This window comes from Parus major, chromosome 4 (genome assembly GCF_001522545.3).
Source record: "Parus major isolate Abel chromosome 4, Parus_major1.1, whole genome shotgun sequence".
Taxonomy (NCBI): domain Eukaryota; kingdom Metazoa; phylum Chordata; class Aves; order Passeriformes; family Paridae; genus Parus; species Parus major.
Window position 1 is genome coordinate 36,406,855 of NC_031771.1, and position 20,319 is coordinate 36,427,173.

General features: G+C 36.4%; 1 protein-coding gene across 10 annotated transcripts in view; it reads left to right on the forward strand.

Annotated features, from left to right (window-relative positions):
• TENM3 (teneurin transmembrane protein 3) overlaps positions 1 to 20,319 on the forward strand; it is a 350,102-nt gene that overhangs the window by 27,257 nt on the left and 302,526 nt on the right. For all 10 annotated transcript variants that reach the window (XM_033513516.1, XM_033513518.1, XM_033513517.1 and 7 more), the window contains exon 2: positions 8,315 to 8,617. In XM_033513516.1, coding sequence (XP_033369407.1) covers positions 8,386 to 8,617 — 232 coding nt within the window. In that variant the 5' untranslated portion in view covers positions 8,315 to 8,385. The remainder of the gene's footprint in view (positions 1 to 8,314; positions 8,618 to 20,319) is intronic.

The window sequence follows — 20,319 nt, forward strand, 5'->3', positions numbered from 1 at the left end:
GAGTATAGAGGAACACATGACAGCTGATACCATCTGAATAGATGGGATAGTTAAATACAGTAGTAGAGATTGCTAACATGAACATAATCAAGTTAAACAGTGCTTTTCTACATCTTATGGCGGCAATTGTAAATAATTTTTTACACTACTGCATTAGGAGTAGTAAGTGAATGTTGTGACAATATGAATGTAGAGTACTTGTTTCTGTGGGAATTTTTCATTATGTTTGGGAATTTACTTGTTTGTTTCTGTTTGTTGCTGTTTGAGAAAGTCAGAGGGTCAAGGGGGTAATTTTGAAGAAAACAGAGTTCTTGAGCATTAAAACAATTGTCAGTATGCCTTGAAAATCTTACCAGTCATTCTTCATAGAGATGAGTCACTAAGTAATTCTCCACGTTACCAAGCTGCAAGAGTATCCTCATCATAATGACACTGGGACTTAAAAATCTGGTTACCTGCCATATCCTAAGGAGAAATCTTATGAATGTCTCCTGTTCATGTGGAATTTCAGTTTTCACTATGAGAAGCTGTACTTGGAAACCACAGCTGATGCTGCATGTGTATCCTATGTCATGCAACCACAGCAGTAGCTTCAGCAACTACACTTAACTATATTTTTTCTTCCCTCTCCCACATGTCCTCAATGACATCCTTGTTACAGTTTCCTCAGGTCCTCCTTTCGTTTCCAGACACCTTCACAGTAATATTTTCAGCTCAGCCTTGTGACTGTATGCCCAGCTCTTGCATGTCACATGTAATATACTTCATTTCCCTTATAGTGACTTGAGAGGTGTGTTGTTTTTGAAACCTCACTACTGTCAAATTGTTTGAAATTAACTCTGAGTTGTTGAAGGGGGACTTGAATGATGGACAGCCTGTTCGGATAGTGAAGCTGACATACTGATAGCTTTGTTCTCCAAACAGAAGTGCAGAAATGACTATGCTGTGCTCCCTGCTTGGAGACTTGTAGCACCTTTGCTGCTGCTCATGGTTTGTTATATGCTGTTCTTCTCAAATTCTCCATCCCACTTACTTTAATTTAAAAAATCCCTAGATTTCTGTAGATTTGTTCCACAACAAAATAGGACTCTGTGGAAGAGCTCTGAGCATGTGCAAAAGAAGATTTGGGAGATGTGATTCAAGAAGGAATTATACTTGCATGCATTAGGATACCATTTAGATAGTTTGAGTAAAAACAGAGTGATGGGAAAAGAGTGTGCAAAAGATGAGAAGGGAAGGAGATGATGGCATAAAGGATGAATTTCAAGTTTAAAGGAGTAGAGGGAAGTACTTGGGCCTTTTTAGTTGCTGCTGAGTAATGAATTGCCCAGTGCTGACCCTCCAGGTTTATTACTTTGTGCTGAAGTAAATGAGTCACAAAGTTCTTCCCTTCTTAAGTTTGCTTTGTTCTCTTTCTCCACTTGTTTTTTCTCTTACATTCTTTTCTCTTGCTAGGTTTGCTATGTCTCTTGTCTTCCCCAGTGGTGCCATAATGAGTGCTACTGAGTGCTTCTCTCTCCACTTTATGTCCTGAGATTGTTTTGTTATTAATTTTTTCTTCATACTGCAGCATTTCTGCTCTGTTGACTTCCTTTCCCTCTGCCTTTTCATCACATATTCTCACCCTTCTTTTTACTAAAGGAGCACACCATATTATTATACTCTTTTGATCTTCATGTTCCCTTTCTCACTTAGCTTTTTCAGCCCTTTGAGATAAAACACTTTTTATATGAATTCCCCAAATTAGAGGTAGAGGCTTCTGCTCAAAATCAGGGTTCATGACAGTTCCTGCAAACCATTCTCCTAAAGGAGGAACAGAAACTGTCAGTGTAACCCTGTACCATGTTCCTCTGAAGAGTCTGTTCCAGCTGGTCCAATGTCTCAGCCCTCCCTCTTTGCAGGCTATGGGTTTTCTGCAGAGCCTGCTTGGTGACTGAATAACCAGCACAGCCCCAGGCTGCATCTGTGTGGCCAGCTTGGGGTTATTTTCAGTTTTGTGCCAAGGTTTGTAGCCTTGCTGTGGAGGGGCTTCTGGAATGCAGAAATAGCTGTAGCTCCATCTCAACTGCTGCTTTATGGTCCTCGTACCCTCCCAAGAAAATGCAATGCTGAGAAGTGCTCCCTTGGCTCCATCATTACATTACATCTTTCTGCCCATGTGAGGGAAGGCATGAGGTGTTCTTTCCCTCTTTCCCTCAATTCCCAAGGATTTCAATTTTAAGTAATGGCACCAATATTGCTATACAAACATCAATCTCTGTGACTGACCAGGATGCTGCAGAGTTCTTTATCTGGCTGATTTTCCTGACTTATTGCAAGAAACTTCTGTACTGAACATAGAGTACATTTATTTGTTGTTTATTCTGTCTCTAATGTAGTTAAGATTTTTAGATAAACTATCTAAAGTATCTTTTATATTAACATTACATCCTGTTGTGATGGTAGATATAAGTCTTCTGTTCCCCTGATGCAGAAAAATGCAAAATAATTCTTACTTGACTGATTACACTTTTTTTGCATATATGTTTTTGTTAGGGTTTTTTTGCTGGGATTTTTTGTTTGTTTGATTTAATTTGATTCTAAAATAAAATATTAGTTAATGAGTTAAGGAGGCTTCTTCTAAATTTTAGTATGTGAGCTGTCTGAAAGGCCATCTGTTTCTCACTCCCCCTTAGGAAGGCTGGCTTGGGATGTATTCTTTCTAATTTCTACTCTGGAAGACAGACTTTTTATATTAAGAAGTGAGTTTCTAGATATGATGACCTGAAATGTCCATGTATTAAGAGTCATCAGTTTGACTAATGGCACACCATGGCTACAGATCATCCTAAGCACCTCTTCAAAGTGTCATTTTTCCAGCTCAGTTGATTTCTGACATATCTCACTTTATCAGCCATTGGAGTGGAAATTTCATCACTCTTTTATGCTTTTTGAGTTTTTCTTAGTATTTGTTTGTAATAGGTTTTATGGGTGATTAGTTGTGCGAATTGTGAAATTTTTTTTTGTGGACAGAAGATTTTCTTAATTTTTGCATATTTACCTAAGCTTTTTAATCTACTTGTTAACATGTATCAGTTTAATTTTGCTTTGTTCTTCTGCTATTAAGAGGCTGTTAAATATTATACCTGGTGCAATTTGTAACTACTGCAATATTTACATTAGTTTTACCTGGTCAACAATTACAGGTAGAAAGGAAATTATTATTATTAAATAAAAATAATGGCACTTGCAGACATGTATCTGTCGAACAGCACTACTTAGATGCTATTTTCAGCAGCTGTTGTCAACGCTGAGAATAGGCACTGTCTTAGCTCACAGCCTGTAAAATCCTCTGCTTTTATTCAAGATAGAAGTTCAAGCCTGCTTCTCCTCCTAGAAATCTCAGGGTTCTTGTACTGCTTGTGTTTATCTAGAATCATGAAAACAGATTTGTTCCCCATCTAAGTGTTCAGATTGTGCTTTCACCTAGGAGTCGATGTGGAAGGATCAATGATTCTTTGTAATAATGGTAATAAGAAAAACAACAATAATTCAGTAGTAATGTAGGTTTATGCAGCTAGGAATACTATGATTCTTTGGAATGCCTAAGTTTTTAGATTTAGATGTTGGGAGGGAAGTTTGTGATATGTAATATGTAAGTTCCTTCCCTGTCTCAGTTTTGCTGGCCTTGGGAGGGAAGAAGGGCTCTGCTCCAACAGCATGCTGCTTTCCTTGCTGCTGCTTCTCCTTGAGACTGAGGAGATTTCCTTTGTGCTTCCTTGTATTTCAAACTGTCTTACTGTACCCCTGGAACAAAGAAATGTATGAATTTTATCTTTCCATTTCTGAACATTTTTTATTCCAGCTCTGTATATATATTAATGACTCTCATTATTCTTAGAACTAATTCCAGTTTTGCTTTGTATGTTTGGAGATGTCTAAAATGGTTATAGATGTTGAAAGGGACTATAGTAGATCCATAAATCAACCCAAAGAGTGACATCATCTTTTCTATACAATTATCTTGTCATTTTGGCACCAAACATGTTTTATTTCTTACCTGTTTATCATTTCATGCTTCTGTAGATCTTTAGATATCAAAGGACATAAAATAGAGAGGTATATTAGAATCACAGGCACATTGATGTTCATTGAATCATGTTTAATGCTGGGAGAAGTTTCTCCAAGTGAGAGGTGGGGAGGGAGCACTGTGTACCTTAGGCATGATTGCCATCCTGCTGCCAAACTGCAACAACCCTTTGAGAGCTCAGAGTTCAAGGTGTTGAATGAAATGCAATAATTTCCCAGAACATTTTAAATGCCTGCAGGCATGCTAAAGTTGTACCTGGGTCTTTTGAATAACACTCTGCCTTTTTTGCATCTTACCAATTAAAAAATGTCTGTAGTACTTTTCTGTGTTGCAATGTAGAATTTAAGTATCTGGTGGTTTTTATTGAAAAAAGTTAAGTAACTGTGATTTATTTGGTTGTTTTGGTTTTTTTTTCACTACACTGACTTTATTTCATGTTGCAATAAGAGAAACTGATGAAAGTCTTTCCTGGTAAGTTTTAAATGCAGTGTGAGACATCAGTCAGCTTTGTCTGTGTGTGAGATGACAGTCATTGAAGCTCCTGTGGTAGCTTTGACACTCATGTGTGAATATGCCTTGTGCTCTGTTTTAGTGTTTACACTTGGTGTCTCTACAACACTTAAAGTAAAAGAAATAATTTTGATTGTTTATTTGTTTTAATTATTAATTGCACATAACTTATCAGACTTGGTAATTAAATGTTGTGCTAAAGGGGTTAATAATGATGGCAGACTACAATGTAGTCTGACACATAAGGGAATGAACTCTTTGATCCCAATGATCTTTTCACAACAAGAATTGTTTCTCTGCTTCTCCTTTCCTTCTAAGTTAAGTTGAAAGAAATATTTAGGTATTAATTTTAAAGTAGGCATCTCATGGTTTCAAGCTGTTTTTAAAATTTGGAGTGAGACTGGGAAAGTAGATTCTGAGTCTGCAGTCAGCTAAGCCGTGTAGAGAGCTGGGCTGAGCATGACTGTATGAGAGCTGACATGTCAGCCATGTGATCAGTGAACACCCCCCTGTGAAATTCAGCCAGGAGCCCCCAGCACTGCAGAGATCACTGAAGGGGTCATGGGAGACCCCAATGCCCAGTGACACAGATGAGCATCCTCAGTATTTATACTTTCAAAAATATTAAACAGAAACTTGAAGTAGTGGAATGCACCAATGAATTTTTTTTTATTATTTTCTGCAGTTCATGCCAGCTGTTTGACATTAGCATTGCAATATAAAGCATGCAGCAGTCTACAGCAGGGCTGAACTGACATCCTTTTGTGAGTGTGTTAGTAGTTCAATAGCTCTGTAAATATTGCTCTATGAAAATTACTTCATTTAGTTGGGGTGAAGCAACCTGATAGACCATAAATATTGACATATGGGCAAAAATTCCTTGCAGATGAAGGCAAGTGTTTTATAATACATCACAAAATAAATTTAATTCTCTTTGTTTTAAGATTTTAATCTGATTTTATAAATTAGTTGCTGTGCATTTGGCTATCCTCGCCAAGACCCTGAGATGCAACTTTAATGTTATATGAAACAGAAGAAAAGAAAAAAAGGAAGTATGATGAAATTTGTGCAGCAGTGGTTCATTTAAATCTGTGAAGATTTGAATGGAAATCTTGTTAGTATTTTAGTAGTGATCTTTCAAAGAAAGGAGCTGAGTAGATGTAGTAAATGACAGTTTGGTTTTTCATTAAAATAATTTTCTCAATAATTGAAAATACTTCTCTCATTTGGGTGTGAGAATTGTTTTCTAGGGAAAAAGAAGGGGTGATGCATAATAGGACAAGTAAAGATCTAGTAAAGCCATCTGCAAGTCTCCTTTTGTCACTGCTGACTTACCCTACTTAAACATTAGTTCTGATATTCATTTCTGTGTTCTGCAAATGTATTTGTGTTCTCCCTTTCTGCTTGTTGTTAGATCTCAGTAAAGAACATTTATTTATGGACAGATCTTTAAGACAGCTTTTATTCTGTCTTCTTTTAAATATGTGTATTAATTCACTGATTAAATAAATTCAAAGACACAAGCCTGATGACGTTGTTTCCTAAGATTGGCTGAGAGATACTATTAATTTTTTTTAAGTTAAAGGCTGCTGAAAATAAACAGGTGTTTTGTATAATGCTAGATTCAAAAAGACCACATTCTTAAAACCTAAAAGGTTTGTTTTGTTGTTACTTTGGTTTTTTTTTCAAAACTGCCCACAAATAATCCAGTAGTCCTCATTATTCTGGCAGGATAATCACTGCTGAAGTGTCTCCATAAAGCGGTGCTGTTAAACAGCTTGCATTTTTTTAACCTTTTCATTCTTTGCCTGGAGAGGCAATAGATAATCCAGAGAAATGCTTTTTGAAGTTTTATTGAATTCATTGACTTCCGTGGGAAGCAGATCAGTCCTTTTTCATGCTACAGCATAGATTAAATCTTTGAGGATTTTAGCTTGGTATTGTGCAAGTAAGAGTTTGGGTTGTTGGTTTGGCTTTTGTTGTGCTTTTTTGTTTTTGTTGTTGTTTTGGCTTTTTTTTTGGTTTTGGGGTTTTTTTTGGCGTTACAGAGGATTTTGGAAACTTGGATAGAAATAAGAATTATTTCTTCTTTGATGGTGGATAGTGTGTGTCAGTTTTCCCATGGTGCAGTCGAGAGCACTAGGAATTAGTGGCCCTTTAAAGTCTTGACATGCTTAGATGAAAGGGGAGATAGGCTTTATACACCACTAAAGAATTCCCATGTGTACTTTTTAATAATTATGTTTAAAAATCACAATTCACTTTAGTATTAATAAAACCCAGAGTTTATAATATGTCTAGTAAACTGATTTTTCCTGGAAAGGACTTGCATTTATTAGTAAGTCAAATGTTATAAAATCTGACTTTCATATAAGCTAGAAAGATGTGCTACCTGGGCATGTAAACAGTCAAAAATTTAATAAACTGTTGTGTTTTAAAAACTTTTTTTTTTTTTAAATCATGTAAAAAAATTCAGTTAACCACTTAAAATTTGGAAGTATAAAAGAAGAAGATTGTTTTCTTAAATGGAAGGCTGTGGAGCTTTATCCTTGAGTCTAAACTGAGCTTCACAGAGGCCAAGAAATGCTAAAAACTTTTTGGAAAATTGTGAAACAAAATGATAAAGGACTGGCTCTTGTTCACAAATTTGAATTATGGCTCTGTAGTAAAGTAAATACTCTCTAGAAACATTTTAGAGTGACTAATTAGTTTGACATTAAGTGTTTAAATAAGTGAAGAGTTATAAAGCAACCTTATTTTTGCTGAAAAGAGTGCAAATGGAGTTTGCTGTTGCTTTGTGATATGTGTTGCTGTGTGATGTGCTTATGCTTTCTCAGATGTTTAAAGATAAAAATTATATTCTTAACTTTATTTTAGCACTTTTCTTTAAAAAACAAAAGCAAAATTTCCAAGCTTTCTTTCTGTCAGAAATTTAGAGATTTTGGTTGAGAGTAGAAATGAAACTGAGACATCTTGTTTTGGAAACTGAGGAGTCTTGTTTTGAAAAATACGTGAATAAAATATTATAGCAAAATAAATAGTAATAGAAATATTATTCTTACTGTAATATTCCATAAAAACTTGAGGTGGAAAAAAACTCTTGCTGACTGTCATTTACAAATCAAATGTTTTCTTGCCTTCTAGCATAGCTTACATAAAATATACTGGCTTGGATAAACCTTTCTGCACATCACCTCTGTTCTTTATGTAGCTTGCAGTGAAATTATGTGTACATGTTCTCTGATGAGAATGGTTTTCTTAGAATAGAAATTACAATAAAAATTATAGAAGCCTGAAAGTATACAAAAAGGTGTAAAACCCCAAAAATTAAAACCACAAATTTCCAAGAAGCAGAAGAAAGATGTATTTACTATTGAAGCATGTTGGTTTCTCAGAAAAAGAAAAAAACGGCTTACCTACAGATAGACCTTAGGGAACTAACATATTCCTGAAGATGAAAAACTACCATTTTCAGCTGCAATCACTCTCTGCTTTTGATCTTTTAACCTGTTGTATAAAAATGAGTCATATTGTGTTGATGTTTTTCACAATAATTTTTCTGCTAATGTTTTAGATCTGGGTAGCTCATGCATGGAACTTTGGCAAGTCATACAGAAGTGCTTCTCACCCATTGCTGAGCAGATCTTTCTTTCTGTTCCAGGCAGTTAGGGATCAATTACAGCAATTAGAGATCATTGTAACATATCAGTGGTTGTCTTTCTAATTTTATTATAGGTGAATGTAAGCTGAATGTAGAGAAGACTTCCAAATAAGCCGGACTGATGTGCGCAGAGAAGGAATGAAGTATGGATGTGAAGGAACGTAGGCCTTATTGCTCCCTAACAAAGAGCCGACGGGACAAGGAACGTCGCTATACAAATTCTTCTGCAGAAAATGAGGAGTGCAGAGTGCCTACTCAGAAGTCTTACAGCTCCAGTGAAACCTTGAAAGCTTTTGATCATGATTCCTCTAGGTTGCTGTATGGAAACCGGGTAAAAGATTTGGTCCACAGAGAAGCAGATGAGTATACCAGACAAGGTAGGCAAGATGTTTGACTTCAGGGTGTATGACTCATTAGTTCCAAGGCATTCTTGCTGCAGAAGAGTTACTTTGCCAGTTTCATCAGTTTTGGTAATACTCTACACACATAGTACACTTCCCTCGTATCTCCATAAATGTTTTACAGAGATGGGGAAGCATTGTGTACCATCTTTGGAATAAATAACATATGATGGACAGGAAGTAAATGGCCTGTGTTGGGCAGTGGGTCAGTGACAATATTGCAGAATCAAGTGTGAAGCATTCAGGCCTTACAATTTAAAAATAGACCCCCTCAGTTATTTGGCTCATTAATAGGTTGCCCAAAAGTTTGCCATTCCAGTATAGCTAAAACTGTAAATAATCTAAAAATTAATAAAAAGTAAATAAATGCAAGTGTTCCATGAAGGGAAAGCCATACAAATAGATTTGTGGAAACACAGTATGTATGGATGAGCATACAAATAATTTGTTAGCTCAGTACTTTTAAATTTTAGCTTAAAAAGGCAGTAGCAGAGTGCTGCTCAGTGATTAAGGTAAATTAGTTCACAATTTGTGCATTTGGGTGTGTTGGATGATTTTTTTAGTGGTTATCTCTAATATATAACCAGATGGTAATAGGTTGCTAAAGCTCACTGTTGAGTTTTTGAGTTCAGGACTGGAGTGACATGAGAAGTCTCAATATCCATCAAGATGCTCAAAACTTCACTAAATGTAGTTCCCTTGCACCTTAGTGCAGCTGACTGTGCTTGAGCAGAGGGCTTGGACTACATGATCTCAAGAGATCCTTTTAGATTTCAGGGATTCTGAGTGAATCCCTCAAGCAACAATTACGGTTCAGCACTTATGCATCACTTTTGGATTCAAAATTGTAGGGTCTGGAATTGATACTTCTACATTTCCACAACTAGGCTACATAATGTAAAGAGAAAAAAAAAAAGTTATGAAATGTGTAGAGTACAGAAGCCCAGCTATCTAAAAGGATAAAGCTCTAGGCCAAGAGCTGTGTGAACCTATGACTCAGTTTTCTGTTTGAAGCTATCTCCTATTTTATGCGGAAACAGAAGTAGATTTAGAAATCGAATTTCTGGTGAGACAGTCCTTAGTTTTAATTTTAGAATATCTAAATCATTTTCTCCATTGATGTTTTTTCTCGGTTCCATTTAGAATAACTTTACATTAAAATTAGAGCTGGGCAGATGGTGTTGACTTCTTTGCCGACTAATGTTTGCAAGGGAAATAAAAATATTTCTCTTATGCACATGTAACTGAGGCTTGCTGCTACTCTACTTTCTGCTGTTTGTTTTTGGTTTCTGTGATGTGTTGAAACTTCAGGTTATCACTGTTTTCTAGTTTTTAAGTCATTAGCCACCTTGAAATCATTACTTTAATGAGGTAAAATCAAGAAGTTTTCTAACACCTGTACTGTAGGCACTGTCTTAGTACTAGGGATAAAATTATGTCAGAACAGGCACCATTTATTTAATGAATTCATAAACTGTTGCATGACTAGAATATTATTCTTTTTTAAATAGCAATAACAAACTGGAAGAAGTTATGTGGTCTGGCATGTCACATATGATGGCGCACTGGGACTTTATTCCTTTTCACTTTCTTCAGAAAAACACACAGTATTTAGCTAATACCTATTGCCCAATATGCAATAAATTGCCTGTCTACAGACCTAAAATGGCAGTCTAGGATGGATAATATCCTATTCACCTTTCAGTGGTCTCAGCACTGTCTTCTGTGCCCATTTAATTTTCCTCATTATTCTTTCCATACTTTTTGTATGGCTTATTGACTTCCTGTACTGCAGACTTGTTTTGCCCCTTTGGGGACTACCTGCAGGTTTGATAGGGTGAGATAATAACGGGCTTGTTTTAAGTAATATATTCCTTTGATTCATCTTTGACTGAGAATTTACAGCTTCTGGCATTGGAAGGATTTTGTGGAAAAGGTCCTCAAGGTCATTTCAAAGATTTTTAAATAATATATAAAAGATGCTTCCCGTGGGTTATTTTTTTCCCCTCTGCCTAGAAATAGTATGAGATATGTGGCTTTGTTGGCAGTGTAATTGACAGCCTTCTAATTCAACAAGAAATTATTCTGTAAATAAAAAAGGCAACCTTTAATAAATACATTTAATTGGGAATTAATTAAAAAAATTAATCATGACCAGTGTTGCACTTTTTGCCATGCGTAGAACAATATGAAATTTCCAGTGTCAGCTGGAAAGTTACTGGAGCAGTTATGCAAGATTCTCAAGTATCTTAAATGTGAAGGAATTAAAATCATAGACTCTTCTGAGTTGGAAGAGACCCATCAGAATCACTGAGTTCAACTCCTGGACTTGTGGAGGACACCCCAAGAGTCACACTGTGTGCTTGAGAGTCTTGTCCAAATGCTTCTTGAGCTCTGTCAGGCTGGTGGTGTGACCACTTCCCTGGAAGTCTGTTCCAGAGCCCAACCACCCTCAGGGTGAAGAACCTTTCCCTAACATCCAACCTCAACCTCCTCTAACACAGCTTCAGGCCATTCCCGTGGGTCCTGTCACTGGTCACCACAGAGAAGAGATCAGTGCCTGACCCTGCACTTTCCCTCATGAGGATGCTGAAGACCACAAGGAGGCCTCCCCTCAGTCTCCTCCAGGCTGAACGGGCACAGTGACCTCAGCCTTCCCCTCAAGCCCTCCAACATCGTCACTGGCCTCCTCTGGATGCTCTCCAACAGTTTAATGTCTTTTTTACATTGTGATGCCCAGAACTGTCCCCAGCACTCGAGGTGAGGTCACCCCAGCGCAGAGCAGGGTGGGACAATCCCCTCCCTTGCCCAGCTGGCAATGCTGGGCCTGATGAAGGACATGGTTGGCCAGGGCACTGCTGACTCACATTTAAAATGTCTGTATGTTTTTTATGCCTGATATTTTAGGGTAAATCCCTGGAAAGCTTTCTGCTAGTGAATGAGAACTGTCATGTGTCTTCTTCCTGAGTTGTTTCAGTACCCGTTTTCATGCTTTCTCTTTCCCAAAATCCAGTGGTAGGAATTTAGAATATTGCTGTTAGAGATAGGTGTGCTTTATTCTGTGGTAGCTTTATTCCATGAGATATTTTCTTGTGGAGAGGAGATTCTCCAACTGTCTGTTCCAGTCTAATGATACTTTTCCTCATGAGCTGAATTTCTGTTACTTCAGATTAATTACATAAATAGAAATATGATCCCCAAAATATATATGTTATCATTATAATTCTCAAAACATACTGTAAAGTATTTGAACGTGAAATTGTTGTATAACTGGGGACTATCTTGTTACTTTTGAAACCAAACTGACAGGACTAGAAGAGCAAGTAAGATGTTTTAGGAAATTGGAACTCCATCTAGTAATAAATATTAGCTGCTTCCAGTTAACATCCATGAGCGATAAGACCAGTCTCCTCTTTTTCTCAAGCCCCTTCACCTGTTGCAAAGATGGTTTTGTTTTAAAAATTTCAGATGATGAATAATTAGCCTACTATTTTTAGAACTTTTAATTAGTTATATATTTTCTCTTTGTATAAACCTCACAGGACAACCATGTAAGTAGAGGCCATGAGCCTTCTTTTTCTTAAAAGTAATTTCAAGAAAGACACTCAAGTTTGTATTAATCTTTGAGAAGATACCTAATCTCATGCTTGGCAATGGCTGAAGCTCCATGAAAGATTGTTTTCTTTCAAGTTGTGATATCATAGTCTCCTGTGTTATGGAAGAAGATGACACCTGTTTTCATATACTTTGAGTATCCAACTATACAGAGTATCCTGATTTCAATGTTCTTTTCTGTTTGATTTAAATGTACTTCTCTAATTGAATTCAGCAACCTAAATGCTTGTAGTTAGACAGGGGCCACTGGTGAGGGGTTGAAACTAGATCATTTTTAAGGTCCCTTCCAAGCCAAACCATTCTGTGACTGATTCTATGATTGTGTATTGCATTACACCCAAGTCTCTTGCTCAATTCAAGATTAAAGCTGACAGTATAAAGTTGAATTTCTCTGTTGTACAGAGAGAAGTTCCTGTGTTTAGAAATTTTATTTCACTTCCTGTATGAAGTGATATTAAGTACGTAGGAGACTGCTATGCAAAAAATATCTGAAAGCATGGCATGACTACAGTGTGGGTTGGGAGGACAGTATAAATACAGAAAATCGGCAGTATTTTTAAAATTGCATTGGAAAAAAAATTGAAGTAGTATTTTAACAATATTAATATAATTGAAAAGAGATCATCAAACCTGGACTCACGACCATAACTGAAAAACTTTGTATTAATTTAGTAAGAAAAACACAGGCATTCAAAAACTGTTTTATTTACCATTGGATACATGTTAAAGGGAAGAGTGGACTATTAAATATCTCTCAAGTAGTCACTGTTCCACTCCAAAGACTTGTAATAGCAGAACAGTGCTGTAGTGGCCCTACAGAGAGATCCATGTATCATGTCAGTGAGATTTTGCTCAGGGACAGAAGCTGACCCACAAGCACGGGTGGCAGAATTCAGTGCAGATTTGTGCATGTTCATCTTTTCTTGCAAAATCATCAAGCACTGTTTGCAAACTGTGTAAATTGGAAAACTGAGCTGTGAGACACCTTTTTCTATTAGAAGACCTGAGGAAGTAGTGCAGATTTTGTTAAATTTTTACTTTGTGGAAGTTTTGAGTCAAATATGATTTAAACTGATTTAAATATCTTTTTAGATGGCACACTTGATTGTGTTTATCAATCAGAACAGTTCACTGCCAGCCAAGTCTCAAGATCAATTTAATTTCATTGCAGGAGAAACCATTCCTATGCACACTTTTGTGTCTTTACTCTTCTGGAATACTTAAGTGCCTAAATTAGATTAAATGCCCTAATACCTCCTTGAAGCTGCTAGCAGAGAAGGGTGAATGTACCAAATAAGTAAAGAAAACTAATTCCTTTCCTTCACAGTATGCTGGACAACTCATACCTGGGTGCTAAAAAGTAATGCCATGTGCAGTATGTTACAGTGTGTGGATCTATCACAGCTATTGTTCAGCTGCTATTCCCATGAAAATTAGATTTAGGTGCTAGAAAAATATCACCATTCAGCAAAAGAGGGACCTGAAACAGTGATTTATATGCTTTGACGATTTTATTTTATAACATAAGATATTAAACACTGTCAAGGATACATTTTTAAGACCTTAGAAACCAGTACCTTAATTGCAACTACTATGCTAATGTAATATGACTCCAAAGTCTATTGCTTTAAATACTAGCTGCCCAAAATGAATTATTTGGATAGCAAAATGTTTAATCTTTTTAGTCACCGTAAATGTCGACTGCAGGATGAAAGGATTTAAATGGTCATGTTCTTAAACCTAAAGCTTGAGTACTTTTACCTGTCTGAAGCAGTGAAAGAACAGACACCTAGGAACTTTATTTTCCTCTACCTGGGCTTTATTGATGAGCCGATTTTCCCTACTGAGTAGGCGAGTGCTTCTCACTAGAACCGAATTAGCTTGCTTTGCAAGCTAGTTATATGAAGGTATGAAATAATATATTAGTGACTTTTTGATCTCCCAATGAGCAAATTAATTACCATTCAGTGACATTGCAAGCGCCGTCTCTCAAAATCTAGGGCAGATATTAGTATTAGTGTTTTATGTTTCCTGGCTGCAGTGCAAGATGTGTCCTGATTGTCATCATGACAGATCCTTTTTTGTTATGCTAAAACATGGCCACCTACAGTGTCTGCCTGATTTCTGTGGGTAACTTCTGTAAGCAGCATACGGTGCCAGTATGTTCTGGATAATTTTGTGGCCTTGAGCTAAGCACATAACCTTCTGCCAGAGGTGTTTTTTCTTTTTTACCTTGTGTGATACAGGAATAATAACACCTATCTACCTCACAGGCATTTTGGAAAGATTAATTAGTTTATGTTTGTAAAATGCTTTGAAGATGAAAAGCACTGTAAGTGCTAAGTAGCATTATAATCTCTCATAGCTATACTGGTAACTTCTTAAAGCAACAATAAGAAGTTAATTGGTTTTCAGGTTCCAGGTGATAAGGATCTGTTGACTTTTAAAGTTATTCTATTAGCTGCAAAGTAGTACGAAGAAAAACATTTCACTTTTATTTGATTAGGAGTATATTTAGTTCATGCTCAGTGATATGCACACATGCTCTAAGGTATTCATCTAGGTGAAATTGGCCCCTTGTGGGTCATGGCCTGTAGATGAGCTACAGATCTAGAGGCAAAGGGTAATTGTGATTCTCCAGGGAGAAATCAGCTTTGGTTATTGGCAGCAGACTGCTTGTTCAGGCAGTTCTACACAGCCACTACAAGTCCATAGAGTCTTGAAGACAAGAAACCTTGTCTTCAACTAGTCCAGTTGCAAAATAGGAGAATTAAGTTTTTGATCATAATGATTAAAGATTTATAAGGTGAGCAAGAGGCCTTCATGAGGATTTTCAGCCTCATGGAAAGGAAGATACTGTAGAGGGTCTGTAACAGCCCTTATATCTTTCCATAGCTCATATACTGAGATGTATGTGCTGCTTCTGTTCGTAATAAAAACTAAACAGTGGACTGGGGAGATGAATGGATCCCGTGCATGGCTATGAAAGATGTCTTCAGTATGTTAACATCTACAGAGAGGATAAAGCTAGAAAAGTGTGAGGTTAGAGATGGGATGAGGGGAGGAATGAAAGAGGCTGAAGAGTCCTGTCTGTTGATTTAGTGCTTAGGGCTGAGAGTCAGGGCTGGAGGCCAAGTTGTGAGTGATTGCTCATTCCATCACTGGCAAATAAATGCATAAAGTGAAGCAGAGATGTAAAATGGGGATAATTTCTCAGAAAGTTCCTTGATGCTTTCTGAAATTAGTTTGTAAGGTGTCAACTTACAGGCTAGAGAGCTAGTACTTGGTGTTGCTGAGCTTATTAAAGCAAAAGGAGGAAATGGCAGAGCCTAGGGAACACATTTCCTTCAAGCTTTGTTTTTCTGCCTTCTTTTTCTTTTTTCTTTTTTCATACTGCTGTAAGTATTTCTGAGTGATAAATCTTTTCATGTCTTCAGCATAATGGGCATTTTGCTAGAACATCTAAATTAAAACATCGCTCACTACATTTATTATGGGGGTTCACAAAGTGGAAAGCCTTTTGGGGAATTGTGACAGGAGGTGTAAGTGATAGAGGGAATAAGTGGTTTTTAATTTCTGTAGAAATTTTTGGGTCAGTGTTCTGTGTTTTTGCTTCTGTTTAGCTACAGCGATGGTCTGAGCACTTCATTCTGTCCATACATTGAAGAGTCAATTCCCATACAAGTGGAATACTTCTATATTAAATTCCACAAACTGAAATGTATGGGCAGTTTCAAAGAGGCATGTTGGGTTTTTAATTTGTACCCGTTCATAGCCTGTGGAACTAACTGAGTGAGAGACATATCCCTATGGGTCCAGCCCATCTGGTCACTTGTGGTGGCAGATATGCTTTTCCCTCATGGAATGGCATAAATAATAGTAGTGTTTTCTCACCTCCCTGTATGGAGAAATAGCAGTAAACCTGAACTCCAGTTTGCATGCATGTCTTCATGCTGCCTCCTTCCTCCTCTCCTTCCTTCCCCATCAAAAGCTGGATGTCATTAGCACCGTACTGGCCTTAATGTGGCAGTTCATACCTGTCAGATCTTTGTAGGCACCTTGCTGACTGGATATCCATCATCTCTACATTGCTTACCCTTGGGTCATATTTTCTTCACATCTATCAAATTTAGTCTTTTTGTAATTCTTATTTTGTAATAAATGGATGCTCGAATGTTGATGTTTTGGTCCCAGGATCCAAAGATTAAGACAGAGGCCTGAAATGCCTATACTGTCATTCTGATCACGATCAAGATGTTATTTGCTGCTCATGGAGTTGTATTTCTTTTCTAAATCCACAAATCCTTTTTTTCCCCCCTCTTGCAGCTCATGATTAGGACAGCTGTGCTGGTTCCTCTTAATTTAGTTTGTATATTCTATAATCATAGTAATAAAATCAGGTTTTAATATAAAATCACCGAATTTGGAACCATAATGTTTTAATTATTAATATATTCAGTGGAACATGTTTGCTTTGCAGCTTTGAATTGTGCAGTTGTGAAATTATCTTCAGCTGGCTTTAATCTTATTCTGTGGTAACTTCAGATGGGCTTGATGAGCAACAGCCCTTTATCCTTATACTGGTTTAAGAAGTGCTTCTTATATTCTAGTCTGAAGATTAGGACTGTAGATCAGCCATCTCAGGCCTAACAAGGAATAAAACTATGACTTTCCCATACTGCACAGGAGAGTCTGAATGTTTGAACCATAATTTGGTAGACCAATGACAAGAAGATGACTGTGTTTCATACACATAAAATCTTCCCTACATCTGAAAATAAAAACTTTCCCAGGCTATCTTTTCAGTTAATGTTTCCTTGTGATTCTGTAGTAATAAAAACACATATCAAATTTGAAATACTTTGTTTCCCACATATATGCAAATATATATGTGTGAATTTTTACTTTTTTCCCCAGTAATTGACTTGGGTTTTGAATCTTGCATAAAGCTCTTCTATCAAGAGTATCACAATAAGTAGAGCTATCAGGGAATTCATGGTGTCTGGCACTAACCTTTTCAGAAGTCACCAAGACCATGACTTATGTCCCCAAATGCTTTTAAAAGTCCCCAAGGGATGTGAGAACTGTGATTAATGTTTTTTGAGAATAATGAGCATTTGAAAATTATATTCACACTTGGTGTGATTTAATGTATTTCAACGCTCTTTGTTATTATGTAGTTTACTGGATATATTAGAGAAGCAGCTGTCTTTCATATGAATCTTACAGCTCCACTCTAAATCAGATAATGACAAGAAAAGGAGGTTAAGATGGAAAAGTGAATAGAGCAGAAAGGTCAAGAAAAAGAGATTAAAAGGTGACAAGGAAGATGGTTGTGATGAGTGAAAAGAAAAACACAGGAATTAAGAATAGGAGGAAAATGTGATACAGTGGATTAGGATGGTTTAAATTTCACAGATAATTTTCACAAAAGCCAAATTCAGGCTGAAGTAATAACAACAAAATACTACACCAAATCAGAAAGAAAATGTTAACATAGGGAAAGCTCATTACTTGTCAGTCTTTGCTGCATTCTTGCATCCTAGCAAACAGAATTCTGCACGTACAGCTTTGAAAACTCCCTTTTCCCAAATATATTGTGAAGTTTGTGTGACAGAATGGATGTATCACACCTGTTAGTCATTCTCTCTTTTGTGCAATTGCATTCTACCCACCTGACATCCTGACTTCTGGAGATAGTGTTTGTACACTCCTTGTCTGAGTTTTCTAGAGCATCTCAGGTATCAGTTTTGCTATTTTTAAAAAAATCCTTATCCTTTCATTTTCAGAAAATTTTTTATCCTACTGTACATGTATTTCCAAGTTCTTCCTCTCAAGACATTTCCTTACAAGTGACCTTATTGTAAGTGTGAGCTCTGCATAAAGAGCTTCAATAGGAGAAATGTATCCCCTATATACAGTCTAAATAAGAAATAAAAAGGAAGTATTTTTTCCATATCAGAGTAGCAGAAAACAGTACAGTCCTTGCAGGAACACTTTGATACCAGTGCTGCTTATACAATAAGCTTATATAATAAATGTTTTTTTATTCAGGATATATTTGCATGTAGTAATCTGCAGACAGAAAATAAAAACCAGAGAAAGATCTTTTTCCTCAATTGCTTTCTAAAGAAACAAAACTACTTTTAATTGAAAAAATAAAATAGGATTAAGTAGCAAGTCAAGGAAATGTAAAGGAGAAGTTTGGTTCTCCTAAGGACCATGATCATTGTTTTGCATCTGTACAGCTTTTAAATGTTTCACAGTTTTACCATGTTTTGAGTAAGTAATTTTGTCATGTATTATCACATAGTGATTATAGGGAAAGTGTGTTTGATTTTTGAATGCTTCAAATGTATTCTAGGCAGGTAGAAGAAGGTAAAATACAAAGGAAGAATAGATTAGAAAGGGTAACAAGTAATGAATGATGCAGAGAGGCAGATATGCCATGAAACATTATCAAAAGCCAAACTGAATGGAATTTAAAATATTAACTTTATGTGTTTGTGACTTCTGCCTTTTTGGTACTATGTCCGTCCTATTAGGACAAAACCAAAGTCAGCAAAGACACTCACAGTATAATTCTTCTGTTTAAAAGCTATGGGAGTTGGGTGTATTTTTATGCTAACTAGGCAGGTGCTTTGGAGGCTTTTCAGATTTTTTTTCTATGGTCTATTGTTGCTAAAACCTGACTTGTCAATTTATCAGTGGTTAATGAATTAGTAAGGACAGTGCTGATGGCTGGAGATGCTGACAGATTTTCTTTTGGCAACTTTTGTTCATTCCTTCTGTTTGATTCTTTCACCTTCTCATGGTTTTTAAGATAATATCTCTGTGTTTATATTTAGTATAGATCCAACTTAAAGCAGACACTGACAACTGAAGAACCACAGGACCTTTTCTTTTGTTTAGTAGTCCTCTTCAAAAACCCATTTCCACAGATAACATTTCTAACTTAAAGCTTAATTTTTTATGGAGGTCTTTGAAGGACTTCCCCAAAACAGGCCTGGGAAACAAATATAGCACGAGTGCAGCAAGTTTCCATTTAATTCCAGCCTTCAACTTACAGTTTCATAAAGAACTACATCATTTCTGCATATGTCAAACTTTCTTATAGCAGTATTTGATTAAACTAAAAAAAACCCTACATTTATGGATGATGTAACCTGTGTGATTCTGGCAGAAAAATATGTATATTCACATTAATTATATACTTAATATTATATATATGCTGCATACATATATATATTAATTACAATTTATAATAATTCTCTATATAGACATGTATGTATTGAAAGTATATTGATATCCTGATATCCATAACTGATGTAATTGAAGAGGTACACCAATCCTACATGGATCATTGCTTACACAGAAAATTGCAGCATAACAGGAAGGCATGTATGGTTCCTGTTGGCAAATGCTATGTTTTTAACAGTGATTGCTGCACAAGCTTTAGGAAGTTATTTGAGAGTTTTAATTCATTAGTTTTGCGCTTGTCTGCACAAATGGAGGATGTCAGCAATCCTTACAATATCCGTAAATTGATATTCCTAGCCAGGAGAAATGCAGCATCTAATAGTTGAGTGGTAGTAAACAGTATTATTGTCAGTTTTTAAAATTTAACTTCATGGCATATCATCCCAAATAGTCCAAAACCCTCAAAAGTGTCTCCAGAACAAGTCTCCTTGAAATGTTGTGCCTAATTTTGTTTCTAATTGATACTTCATACATTTTTTAAAGGAAAGGAAAAAATCCACAAAGCATTATGGTACCTGTTTATTGTGTACCTCCATTTTTTTCTCAGGGAATTGGTTCATACAATGGCCAAGCTGTTTTCAAGTCTTTATGAACTCTTGAGGCACTTACTGTCAGCTGGAGAAATTGCAAATGTTGAAGTGTAAGGAACCTTTGAGTAAATACCTCACGTAGAAGTCAGTCTGGAAAGATTAAATAGAAAGTCTATGAACACAAACATCCTCACTTCATGCTCTTTTTTCTCACTGAGCTCATACAACCTTTTTGAGCTTTTAATTTGATTTCATAGTGTTGTTCATTGTCAG